Genomic DNA, 14,495 nt, shown 5'->3' with positions numbered 1-14,495 from the left:
TATTTAAACACAAACATTTAACACCTGTATCAGATCATAAACATAATACTATAAGCCAAATATTAACATACGTTTACTGAACCATCAAAAAGTGTCTTGATTTATGTTGCTTGTTAAATATTAATATAAATCAGTTTGATAATTTAAAGTCTTTAAAAACTTATCTTAGGCATCATTGATTAAATATAACATAACTATAATAAGATAATTATATGAAATTGTATACAATTACCTAATTTAAATATGTTTTATACTATTGCCAAATAAATAAAGTACATTTTTCGAAAATCAGTCAAAACCATATTATGGAACAAAAATTAAAAATAAATAGCTAAATGTTTATTCTAACATTTTGACTGAATTATTTGAAATAAAAATATCTGGAATTTAAGCTAAATTTGTCTGAAAAGTATAAAACGGCGTACCTATAAAAATGTAAAGTATACATAATGTCATAATAAAATTTCAAAACTAACTTTATGAAAGTAATAATCATGAAACGTATTTGTTTCACAATTTGCTATTTTTGTGACTATGCAAATGCTAGTATGCTACAATAGGTTATAGGTACCTCGTAGTACTGAAATAAACTTAAATAACATATATGTTTTATACTTTTTTAGTCTGTCTAGCCGCGAGAGAACGCGCCGATTCTGCGCAACCCCTCGCGTCACAAATCACAATGCTATCGCGTTCTCTCGCTAGACTTGTGTATTTAGGTTAGGTAATAAAATAGTATATATTTCTATTGCAGCTGTAACGGAGTTGCGGAGTAAGAACTGTGACATAGATTTGTCATAAAGTGACATAAACCTATGGTTTTATCGGCGAGGGAGTATAGTAGTGGCAACGGCGGTATCGGTTATGAGTTTATGACTTATGACTAAAAAACCGAATTTAATTTACATGATAACGCACAAAACTTTTATTTTAAAAATGCAAAAAGTTATATAATATATAAAACAACTGAATTAAATAAATTTCCAAAATATATTCAATATATTCAAAATAAATAAAATCTTTTATCGCTTAAAAGTTAATGTATGTTTGTACAACAACAAAAAACTACGTTTTACGTCTACATTATTTATTGGTGCATACAGCATACTGCATATTTAAAAAATGCAATAAAATAGTCGTTACTCGTTGCACATGACACCTAAATTAATATCTGCAAGAGTGCAGGACGACCCTGGGAATCTGGGATACCTAGGTAAAATATGACATTTTTCCTAACCGCGTGTTTACATAATGTAAACTACGTAGCTAAATAGTTTAATTGAAAAATATATACATCGTAGAGCTCATGGTCGCCCGTATGAAATTTATTAGGGAAGGTCATAATGAAATCAAACACAAAAAGTACCTACATTAAAATAATTGATTCCTTCCAAACTACAAAATATGTCAGAATTATATGTAAAAATGGAAGTCTTCGCGATTGTTCTATTGCAAACCTTATATTATTATTTATTATCTGTTCAATGAATTTTTCTTTTCTTCTATTAACTTTTTCACGATGAACACCTATACTAATAAATCTGACCATTTTAATCCAGGAGAATTGTCATCGCCTAGTTGAAAATCCTATCTTTCAAACACATCATACATATATGATAATTAGGGACCGGATTTATATGCACAAAAATCCTCAAAATATACTTCTAAAAATGCTGTAATATGTTATAAAATATGTGCTTAAATATGCACTTAAAGTTTTGTTTAGTTATATAAAAAATGTGTAAAATGTATTAATATGTAAAATTATGTAAAAATATTTATTAATTAATACGCGGTATTAAAAAAGTATAAAAAAGCTTTTAAAGTATTTTGTCGTCTTCGTCGCCATTTAACATTCTGTATCTTCAATCTATAAACTATAATAAAGTATTAACTCAAATTAATAAAAACGGAAAACAAAAATTGAATTCATATTTTACTTTATTGCATTGGATGATATTCCTTAATGACTAATGTGTTCAAACGTATATTGGCTGTCAACGTGAAAATACGACGAAAAAGGAATATAATATGTGTTAATGTGTTATAAATAATAATATGCACTATAAAACTACAAATATGCATTCAATATGCATTTAATAGATAAAAACGTTGAAATATATAAAATAAAATTAGTATTATTTTAATAAGAATGATCTAAATCGGGGACAATGTTCATCAGATTTAAAAAAGCTTATTCCAATATATATATGCATTTGCATATAAATCCGGTCCCTAATGATAATAGTTATATTGTTTTGTAGTATACCCGTATAATATAAATATATTTATTTGTTTTCAATTTTAGTCAATTATGTCGACAGTAGTATTTATGTTTTAAACCTCTGTATAATATAATAGTATATCATATTAGTAAACATTTTTTTTCTTCGTCAATTTTAAATGAATAAATAATATATAATTAAGTCAAAATATTAATGAAACGTTTAATTAAATCAAAATAAAGGTTACAATTTTCAAAATTATATTTTAATTCCAGTGGGGGAGGGCAAATGTCCCGTCTTGCCTCCCTCTCCGGACGCCCATGGTAGAGCTAAAGTAGGCTAGTAGCATATGTTGATGAGAGAAATACGATTCATTGTATTTTGTACATTGTACAAATGCATAAGTGCATAACATATTGCATAACAAATTGCATAATAATTAATAACATTTATAAATATCGTCAATAATAGTTATAATAGTAGCTGGCCCTATATTTAATTTAATTTTTATGCACACAATATATTGCTATGTACACAAAACCGGTACCCCCGTACTCGTTCATTTATAGTTTCCAATAATTCACGTCACAATATAATTACTAAAATAGATATCAACGAAAATAATCAAAAATATTTCGCGTTTATTTTAGGAGGCAAAAATAAAATAAGATAACAAAATTTCAATGATTTTTACTTTTGAGTCCTGATTAGAAAAAAGAAAATATAATATTCAACGTTTATTGAAAAAAAGTCGATAAAGTATTTAAACAAGTATTTGATTTTCAAATACAATTCCAATACATCCAAAATCGTATTTAAAATACTTTCCAAATACTTGGTTTGAACTTTGAAACGTATTAAATAAATTTACTCAAATACTTTACAAGACTGATAAAAATGATTCATTATAATATAATTTTGTAAATTATAGGGATAATATATGATACGAATCAATAAAAACGTAATTAGTAATTACTAATTATTATACGTTATTACAATAAATTAATATTTTAATTTTTTTTTTTAAACGATAAGTAAGGGTGATAGAGATAGAGTGACCGTTTCGACCAAATACACTGACTGCATTTACACTCACCATGTGCACAGTGGTCAGTGACACACTGCGTACGGGTGCGCGGAATCGGACACGTTTCGGTAGACGACGTAATGTTCCCTCGTGGTCCGAACTACTCCGAAGTGTAGTCATTACTTCATTAGTGATTAGTCTGACTGTGACATTTCCAGGTGCTACACCGAGCAGTCCCGCGAGTTGGGTTTCTCTGTACTTTACTGTTTTCTGTGTTTACCGTGTTACGTTTTAAGCGTTATTGCATCTTATTATTTATGTGTTTCAGTACTACGCATTTTCGATTCACCACAACTTATTGTGCTCCTGTGCGTCCACATTAATAGCTGTTTCTTGTTTTAACGTGAGTATTGTCCGTGCTGACTGAAGGTTTTCAACGTGTATGTCGTTTACGTGTAGCGGATACTTCATTATCTGTCGATTTTAACTAGAAAAAAAATACTTATCTACTAGTAGTAACAAATGACAATAAATAATGAGGTATCCGCAGTAGTGTGTATGAAATCAATACTGCGAAAGTTGACATTTTTCGGTCGAAAGTCTTGACAAAGAGTGATAGCGCCTTTCTTATTGCTTTTAAGTAGTTATAGTTGTTTTATTTTTGATTTTCAGTTTCTAAACAGTAAACTCAATTTAGTATTGTCACACGTTGAGTACCACGGTCAAAGAGTAATTAATAAATACTAGTGTATCAAATAATTATTTAGGTGTAATGGCCGATTTCACTATAGTTACACACACTATACGAAATTAATTCATGTTTAGATGCATATTTTCCTTAAAAATAGTAATTTTAATGATATTGAATCATATATAAATAAGTGTGACATAACTGATCATTTTACTACTGCTATTCAATTTGGATAAAATAATAATTTTGGGTCAAAAAATAAAAATGTTGAACACTTCAACAAACATAAATGTAGGTACTTACCTAATTATATCAACTGAATATTGGTGAATTCCAGTTATGTAAATTTAGCTCTTGATATTTTCAACAATTAAATACATGCATTTTTATTAACATACAATACCAAAGTAAAAAATAAAAACAAAAACAAATACAAATATTAAATGACAAAACTAGTTTACAAGTGAGATGTAATGTCTATACAAAAAAGGAAAATTATCTAAACTTAATAAAATTACCATTTAATTTTACCTTAAAAAAATTTTCTTTATTCAGAAACATTCTAACAGTTCTTAAAGTTAAAGAGTTATTTTATGTAGGTAAATTTCACAAACTAAAAAAACTTGAAAATTAATAAAGGAACTGGGAAAAAAACATTAAAAACTAATTTAATAAATAAAATCAAACTTAGGAATGATATTATCACAGAAAATAAGTCTAATACCAGTAATACCTAATTGCAATGAATTAATCTTTTTTTTAGGAACGTTTGAAAAAATGACATTATTTTTAAAATAGTTAGAAGAATGGAGATGTTTAAACAAATATTGTTTTGTTAAGGATAGCATATATATATTCTTAAATCCTAATGATGAATTAGAAATTCAAAAATATATTCTAAAATTTAAAACATATTCTTCATATTTTGAAAATAGTTTAAAAAACTTTAACTCAAAAAATATTTTAAATATTATTTCTCGAGGGATAAGCATCTGACAAAAATTTTGTACACCAGATTACTGATTTCAATGATAACCTATGATTGTCAAAGATTAATTATAATTATCCAGGATTACTAAATATAAAAAGTACCTAATTAATATTTTTTATTAATCAATTTTTAAATCAATTATTTAGTTATTTGCAAAATATATTATTGTTGATTAACTATAATTAATTCTAAAATGTAATCATTATTGATCTTAAATTAATCTGACATTTTATTCTGAGTTTATTATTTTTTTTTATTATGTATTTTAATTAGTTATGTATTAAACATTAAACATTGATAGAAAAACATACTAATTATGATAGGTAATTGAAAATAAAGTAATTCTTTGCTTGTTACTTTGTTTATTATTTAATGCATTGCTTGTATTCAAAATTAAATGTATAATCGTCAACTGTGTTAGGGAATATTATATCTGCTGTGTTTTTTAAGTCTTGGGAAATTGAAAGTTTCTGTTTCTATGTTTTGATTTTTAAAATCGTTGTATACAATTTAGTACTTCTATTCGTGTAAGCCTTTGTAATATGTCTTTTAAACCAGCGGTTCTCAACCTTTTTGAGTTTGCGACCCCCTATAATGTCACCAAGATGTCTAACGACCCTTTTGTAAAGTAAGCATTAAAAAATTGAATAAACTGTTATTGTATTTATTTATGTATATATTTTACAAAAAAAGTAATTATTTCGACTTACAGATAATTTTAAATAAATAGGTAATATAATATTAAATTTAAATTTTTTTTCGTCTTAAATATTTTACAAAAAAAGGTATACTATGTACATTTGAATATTTTTTAATTTAATGACTCTTTTGCTGTTGTTGATTTGAAATAATTTTGTCAATCCTTGGCTCAATAGATTTGGATAGACTTATTCTCATTGTTGGCGATATATCCAGCCGATTTCTCGATTTAGTTTTAATTGTAGTCATCGTAGAAAATCCTGCTTCGCATAAGTATGTCGTTGAAAATGGAATTAACTTTTTTAAAGCTTCCTCTGTCAATGCAGGATACTCAGATTGAATTTTGATCCAAAATTTACTTATGTTTTTATTACTATGAAAAATCTGTTCCAACCCTTTGTCTGAATACAACTCAATTAATTTTTCTTCATTTAATGATGATAATTTATTTTTTTCTGATTTAATAAATGGATTAATAACCCATAAATTGTTTAAACGAATATCTGTCGTTGGATCAAAATATTTAAGAAATTTTTCTTTTAGTTTTAATAAATGAATCGCAATAACATTTTGCATTTCATTTATTTCATTTTCATTTATTATTTTTTCTTCCACCATATTAAAAAAAGATGGGAACATATCAAACGTAAGCTTTTGTGATCTTTTTTCCCAAAGTTCGATTTTGTTAAGAAATGCTTCTATTTTATTGTTTGATGTAAAAATATTAGTATAGGACCCTTGTAAACTCAAATTTAAATCGTTGAGAATAGAGAATATATCTGAAAGATAAGCAAGATTTGCTAACCATAAATTATTTTCAAAATAATCACCCAAGGGTGATTTTTTATCTTTCAAAAATATTTCCACTTCGGTTTTAAGTTCAAATAAACGAGTTAAACATTTTCCCCGTGATAACCATCTGACATGTGTATGTAATAGCAAACTAGTGTAATCTGAACCCATTTCGTCACACATGACTTTAAAAATACGCGTATTTACTGCACTAGATCGAATAAAGTTTATAATTTTAATGCAGGTATTTAAAACATTAAATAAATTTTCACCCATATCTTTAGTGGCCAATTGCTCTCGGTGAATGAAACAATGAGATGAAACAACTGACGAACCACCGATAAAATACTCAGAACATCGCGTAATCGATTATATTGTCATCTTATCTGTAATTAGCCTTGCATTGTATTATAAATAAATAGTACGTTTTTATCGACTATCGGACTATCCAAACAAAAATATATATATTTTAACACTTACTATTAATAAAATTATAAGATTCTAAGTGAAACATTTTTTTCCCACATGAATTGGCGACCCTAAAAAAATTGTTGGCGACCCCCAAGGGGGTCGCGACCCCCCGGTTGAGAATCGCTGTTTTAAACTATAGTTTACAACAGTAAAATAACTAGATGAATCGAGTTGTCCTGAATAACTGTTCACAGGCTTGACTACTGAAATATCACGGTAAGAAAATATTTGGTTTCAAATTACCATTACTATTTTTGAACTGTTTCACTAATTTAACTAATGCTACAGCAATATAAGAAAATCCATTGGATGTAATACAATTTTCTTTTAATGTATATTCTTTGTTCTTAATTATAGAGTTCCTTCAAATTCTTAAGCAATATACTGAATACCAAATACGGTAAATTCTTTCTTGAACACTGATATTTTTATCTAATTATGATAAATACATTATTCATAATTTTTAATACATGTTTATTGTTTTATGTGAAACTTATGTTTATATGTATCCCAGTAATCCCACCCTGTTCACAGGGTCAACACATTGGAGACGAACGCCTCGTTTTCGAGACTACGGTCTCTGTTGTAAGATGAGCGAACTATATAGTAAAAAATAGTACTATATGTACTATACACGGTACACCATGTTATTACGTTTAGGACGAGCATCGCATTCAATGCGATATGATTAAATAAATACGGATGGTCATTTCCCGCCAATTAGGTAATTTCTTGTATGGAAAATAATTGTTTTATCGTAATTCTCTAGTATTTCACTCGCTAATAGTCGCTATTGAATAATCTGATTTACTTGTTTTTTGATATACCAAATTCTCTGTTTGAAGATTTAAAAATAAATATCATAGTCTCTTAAACCCAATAACAATATTTACAGTTATTTCAATTGACAAAAACCAGTCGTCCAAGATTTTATATTGTCGTATTTGTTATAAATACCCGTAGAGTATAGGACTAATAATATTGAAATAATGTTATTATGTTATATTACTATAAATTATAACCATTTATAACTATATTTATTAACTAATATAAATTAATTAATTATACATTTTACAATGAAAAAAAAGGAAGTAATAATAAAATTATACTTTTTGATGCGCGATATTGTTCTATAAACAGCACAATAATAAAAACATGTTCATTATAGGATTAATAAATAAAATAGTTAGGAAAAAGACAGAAGGTGTTTTTGTGATATTTTCACTATGATTTATATTATTGTAATAAATTGTAATAAAATATCAATATTCTAAAACGTTTTTTTGTACACATTGTTCTATTAAACACGACGCTCCTCTTTAGACTAGTGTTGGCTTTGTTGGTGAATTAAGTGTAGGCGCCTCACCTAAAAATGTGAATTTCTTGGTTCACTAATAGCACATATTTCGCTAATAATTTTTAACGTATTTATGATATTATTTAAGAAAAAATTCTTCTTCATTTTACTTTAATATGAATTATTATTTATTCGTAATTGTATTATTGTATATAATTCTGTGTATATTCCAAGACAATAAACCAATAAGAAATGCACGAAATAATTAGTACGTAAACGAACGCTGGTATTTCAGTGTATTTCCAATGACGTCAGGTCGTCAGAGAGGCCCAGCTTAACGTCGCCTCTCTGTGTATATTAAAAAATAAAAATAGATGTAGTATTATAGTCGGCCCGCAGCCACGGCTGTAGCACGCTCAACAACAAAACAAATAATCAATTGTTATTATATTATAATAATTATTATTTCTATGTTTTTTAATTCTATTTGAACTGTTTAATTTTTGTTATTATAGAGGGGATACATAAGTCGCCTCACTAAAAATTTACAAACAAAACCACTACTGCTTTAGACATAAAACCGTACCGCTTTCGGCGCTCGTTCTCAACGTAACAATAAATTAAAAACAGTACCGTTTAATGACTAATGTACCGATGCAGTGATCATTAAGCTTTTTAACTCGTGAATTCGTGACCCACTTTTCTTAGCATATATTTTTCGCGACCCATTTCAGCATTGTTGACCATGGAAAAAAAATTGTAAAGTAGCTACCATTTGTTGCCATTGTTATCGTTATGTTTTCGTCTGTATTATGTTATGGTTTTCATCACTTTTCCAATTAAAAAGTTGATCCAAAAGAAACCAAGACGATGCTATGTTAATACGGCTAAACTACTAGACTAAACTCAGCTACCATTTTACATTTATATTTTATAATATAAGTTGTATTATACAACATTATCAACTCTAAACACAATGACATCAGCAGGTAATTTATAAAAATAATCTATACAATTTCTTGATAAATGTCAAGAACTTTTATTGATTAAGTCGGGCTATCGTTATACCAGTACTTCCTGTCTTCATTTGATTGTTCATTCTAATCTTCTACAAATTTAAAATAGTACAGTTAACTCGAAAATTATTTTATCCGATGTCGTATGACATACATATGCATATATATAATATATGAATATAATTTTTTAAACTTTAAATAAAACTTATCGCGACTACCACTGGTCTAATATATAATATAACTTATAACAATAGCTGCGTTAAATACGGTGCTCGGCCACTAAACACAAAAAAAAATAGTCTATCTCCAATATGTTAAACATTTTACTCATATTTTTTTCATCTTCATACAGACTGATAAAAATGGACAAAGAATTCAGAAAAATTCCAATCGAATGCTGTAAGTTATTGTCTTGTGTATTCGTTTTCGTGTTATACGGTGTACCATTTGTTTCAGATCGTTCCAGATTCGATATTAATTCAATGATGGACCGACCCAGTGAGTAACTATTTTATAGATCTATTAGCATGTAATACCTACTATGTACTAATATTATACTATTATTTTTCAGGACAACACATAAGGTTCATCTCTCCGTCAAAAAATGGTACGTGATTCGCTTAATATAATTTATAATTTTGTATTTTAATGTTATTAAAAAATGTAATTGTTAGATTCTTGTGGATTTATGGACAATGATACAGTGAGTATTTAACTATAATATTATATAATTGTTATATTATATAAAATATATTAAATGTTATTTTCCTTTGTATGTTAGGTCGATGATAACAGATATGGATGTGATATTCTTATATCCGAAAATGACATTGTGCGTATGAGTAGTGTACTATGATTTTTATTATTAAATAATCTTATATTTTTTTTTCATTCAAAAGGTCCCAGGATCCGGGGAAAATAGTAAGTGTTTAGTTTTTTTAAACATAATTATGTTATTAGGCTGGGTCCAAATATTTTATTTTTCAGATTAGATTTTGTATCACTATTTATCATGCATTTATTACTACTTAATACTTAATAATTATTAATTATACATATTTTTTTTGTAAAAATATAAATAATAATTTTTCTTGTTTTTATTGCACTAGTCTCATTAATTATTTTGTTTATACTCAATTGAGCCGTCTTTTATTTTTAAATGTTTGATAATACTGATGTTTAAAAGACGATCTTGTCTAATTGAATGTCACAGGTACCTAATTCAATTTTAATTTTGAGAAAGATCTTTGTCAAAGCAACTGTTACGGCCTACTAAGGTTAAATAAAACATCACTGTGTGTAATGCTAAAATCATTTTCTAAAATAAAAATGGCAAGTTCTTTAGTACGTTTTATTTCTGAAATGTTTGCAAACAACTCTTTTATGGGAAGTAATTGACGTGTAATGTCTGAACTATAGGTCATCATGATATAACTGTAAAAAATCATAAACAGCTTTGCCTAGCTATTTATTCGTCTTTACCTGAAACTAATATAGTTGGGTGTAGAAAATGAAAATAGTCATTAATATTTTTAAGCCTTCAAATCTTGTGTTAAGTAATATTAAAACCATACATAACTTCTATACAAAAAATACAACTTCAAATAATGCTTACCTACTTATTAATGTTTTATTACTTTATTCTAAAAAGAAAAAAACAATTTTTTTACATTAAATGTAATAAATTTATTATATTTATTCAAAACATACCTTTGATAGATTCAGTGTTTCCTTAGGAAACCTAGATTTCCATTAATTGTTTCTAAATCAGGCGATTTTGGTTTTATAAAATTATCTAATGACCCTTATACATTTTTAAGCTCTTTTTAAATTTGATTTTTTATTTTGATACCCTGTCTACTCAAATATTATTTTGAAGCTATTTAATTTTTATTTATAAAATAGTAATTTTAAATATTTTCAATAAATATCTAAAACTAAAAACATTTAAGCACCTATTACCAATAAGTAATAAACTAATACAGTAATATTCTCTATCTGAATAACTGATATTATCAATACTAGGATTCTATAAATTGACAGTATTTTATGCCTTATTGTCGTCAGACATAATATTGTCATGACATACTAGTTTCAGTAACATAATTATGTAGATAATATGTATAATAATTTATAATATATTAAGTTTCAATTATAGACTAGTTAATAATATCCGCATTCCGGTACCTATACCGTATCGTCGTGTACACAGGTGTCTCGAATATTCGTAATTTGCACCCTCCTAGCTCTATATATTGTTATTATATAGGTATTACAACAAATAATATAATATGTGTATATTACAGATTATAGTATGTATATAAGATCCCGGGGTTTTCCAATACCGAAGGCTCCTGTGAATTGCAAACTGAACACTCCCGTTAATTACGCCACTGACACGAAGGCGTCATACGAGTCGGAACAGGACGGTGTGTTTGACCGTTTTTCATACTTTTCTTTTTTTTTAAACATTTTGCTTATAATTTAGGTATGCAAATGTCGGTGAAAAAATCAGCAACGAAAAGCCGTAGGAAAAAAAAGAAGAAAAAGAAGAAGAAGAAGAAGAAGAAGAATGCTATTAACAAAAATAAAGTGAATATTAGATACTTATAGAATATAGATACTATATATTGTACAGACTTGATAAGTTTTTCGACTAGTTTTATTAATATCGTATATTTTTGTTCAAAGATTTTAGCGGATCAGAAAAAAGAGAATGGTATGCTTTAATTTTTTTTTTTGAATTGTAGTTTATAAATGTAATTTGTATTATTTTAATTTTTAAAACAGTACCATTTAACGCTGGTTCTATTCCACTGCTTGAAATATCAGAAGAAGAAAATGTAAGTTTCATATATAATATTTTACGATTTGTTTAATTTATAGCATATATTATCTGTACCATTTATAGATCTTCCCTGATCTGCAAGAAGAGGAAGGTATGTTTTGGCGTTTTTCAATTTTTTCTTTATTCATATGGTTTTTAATTTTATTTTAGTTTCTAACAACGATGCGACTAGAAGCGAAGATTTGTGGGAAGTTTCCGAAATTTCCGCGCTCTCCGAAGTTCCCAAAGACGACTATGATGTGGGTGTAGGTAACATACACTATTTTTCGATTCGTTTAATTTATAAAGTTTATTTTTTTGTCCTTTTAGATGTTCGTAGACGAAATTGTAGTAAATGAAGGTATGTCTATCGTCTCTATCAAACTTTGGTTTGTAATTATTTTAGCATTTTTTGCAATTTAATTTTGTATATTATAGATTTGAACTTGGAAACGGAAAAGCTGGCCAATGATAAAAAGAAAGAATATAGTATGTTGTAATCTTTTGTTTGTATTTATCAGATTTTTAATTTATTTTTTTTATTTCAGTTACCAAAGCCGTTCCATCACCGAATAATGAATATACGTCTGATGACTGTGTATGTATAAAGGATTACATCAAACAGTTCTATTTTAGAATTTTTTTTATAATTAAATATTGTTATTAGATGCCAAGTACCCACCGAAGGAGAATGACTGTTGAACAAAAATTAATGATGGGATTGAAAATCAACACAGTAATCAAACAAAATATCAATTCAACTTAGTATCTTATTTATTGACTTAACCTACATTTCAGCCATTTAAATTCTGTCCATTTTGTCCATATATAACTCTAAATAATCTCAAAAGACACATCATATGTAAGCATAGTTATATTATGAAGGAGCCAATCGAAAATAACACAAAACAATTGCTATCAAATTCATCTAAGAGCCATAAGTTAATCCCTCTCAACACTGTTCGTGATATAGTGGGCCATAACCTGTGGCAAGACCCAAAAATGAGGGAAACACTGCACACGTAAGTTAATACTATTAATAGTTTATAACAAACTTAAACCAAATCACTTACATATATTTTATTTTTTCCAGTCTCTTAAATATGCTTCAAGTGGAACTATGGCTAGGGAGTTGGGAATTACCTAATGTGCCATTTGTTAATCATGTGGCACCATATGTCAAAGCTTCATACATGAATTATTGGTATGAAAATGAAAATAGAGAAGAGATAGATGATCCTCCACCATCTCCTCCATCAGTCATAACAAAATTGACCTCAATCTATTCGAAATGCAGTGAACAAAACTTTAACTACAGTGGTCATTTTTCTCATGACAATGTTGATAATATGTCAGAAAGCATTCCAAACGTTCCTAATTAGTAATTTTTTTTATTTTTATACATTACTATTGAAATTAATTGTAACATTTATTTTATAGTTGCGGACCATTAATTGAACGGCTCCGGGACGCTGGTTTGCAGAAGAAGCTGAATGCGGATCATCCACTTATATCACTTTATCGTAATGTATATAGGATAACACACCCCTACCAGCCTAAAGCCATCAAGAGGTATTTGGCCACTGCCAGCAGGGTGTTCCGTTATGTACAAGATAAATGCTATCAAAATGAATTCCCTGTACACCATTGGCTAGTGCTACTTCAGAAGCCGCATTATATTATTGAGTACCTGAGACTGTAAGAGTTACGATACACTGAAGAATAAAATTATAATTGTTTTATGATTTAATATATATATTTACAGTCGCGAAAAACTTGGCCAAGCTACAAGAACCACCACAAACTATTTACAAGTGTTAAAGCCTCTGTTTTCTCATGCCATGACATTATTTCCATACGAAGATGCAACGTTTCCTATGGTTGACGGGGTCCCGGACCGTAGAGTGATCGATGGGTTCAAATATACGCTCGATCAACTTCTAATGGCGTTCCCTAATTCCATAGATATTTTTTTTTAAATTTAAAAAATATAAATAAAACAGACTTGTAGTTTTACACCAATATGTTTATTAAATCATCCTTACTTAGAAGATCTCCCCTAATGATAATATATTATATATTTTTATCATTTATTTATAATTATTCTTATCTCAATTGAGTTGGAAAAACATATATACAGTGGAACCTCGATAACTTGATTAATGAGATCATAGGTAAACCAAGCAAACAAATTAATAAAATTACAAATGAGGATGATATTGCCATTGAATCTAAAACTGAAATTTGTAATGAATTTAATGACTTTTTTGTAAACGTAGGAAATAATTTAGAAATAGGACATACATTTTGATATAATTAATTTCAATGATAAAAATTAGATCAATGTCAGTATTTTTCTTAATCTAATTAGTAGTGAAGATATTAGTGAATTTATTGATAAGATTAAAAACTATAATTCTATTTTGGAATATAGTTTAACAAATTACATCCTTATAAAA

The 14,495-nt window shown here is 27.5% G+C and overlaps 1 protein-coding gene across 3 annotated transcripts; it reads left to right on the top strand.

Annotated features, from left to right (window-relative positions):
- The first annotated feature begins 3,355 nt into the window (after nt 1-3,355).
- On the top strand, nt 3,356-14,052 carry LOC132926328 (uncharacterized). 3 transcript variants are annotated; one of them, XM_060990677.1, is made up of 22 exons: nt 3,356-3,507; nt 3,581-3,655; nt 9,562-9,608; nt 9,666-9,707; nt 9,781-9,816; nt 9,884-9,912; nt 9,991-10,041; nt 10,109-10,130; nt 11,516-11,638; nt 11,698-11,801; nt 11,901-11,928; nt 12,000-12,052; nt 12,121-12,148; nt 12,208-12,302; nt 12,367-12,397; nt 12,475-12,525; nt 12,585-12,634; nt 12,704-12,772; nt 12,835-13,058; nt 13,130-13,417; nt 13,477-13,734; nt 13,802-14,052. In XM_060990677.1, the coding sequence occupies exons 3-22, from the start codon at nt 9,572-9,574 to the stop codon at nt 14,013-14,015; spliced, it is 1,833 nt and encodes a 610-aa protein (XP_060846660.1). In that variant the 5' UTR covers nt 3,356-3,507; nt 3,581-3,655; nt 9,562-9,571; the 3' UTR covers nt 14,016-14,052. The 3 variants fall into 3 exon arrangements, with proteins under 3 accessions (XP_060846660.1, XP_060846661.1, XP_060846659.1); XM_060990678.1 differs by having other exon boundaries at nt 3,356-3,655; nt 12,208-12,296; XM_060990676.1 differs by having other exon boundaries at nt 3,356-3,655.
- The last annotated feature ends 443 nt before the right edge of the window (nt 14,053-14,495 follow it).

The sequence above is a fragment of the Rhopalosiphum padi genome, chromosome 3 (genome assembly GCF_020882245.1).
Source record: "Rhopalosiphum padi isolate XX-2018 chromosome 3, ASM2088224v1, whole genome shotgun sequence".
In the NCBI taxonomy this organism is placed as follows: Eukaryota; Metazoa; Arthropoda; class Insecta; order Hemiptera; family Aphididae; genus Rhopalosiphum; species Rhopalosiphum padi.
Note: the sequence above shows the minus strand (reverse complement) of the source record. Positions and strands in the feature narration are given on the sequence as shown.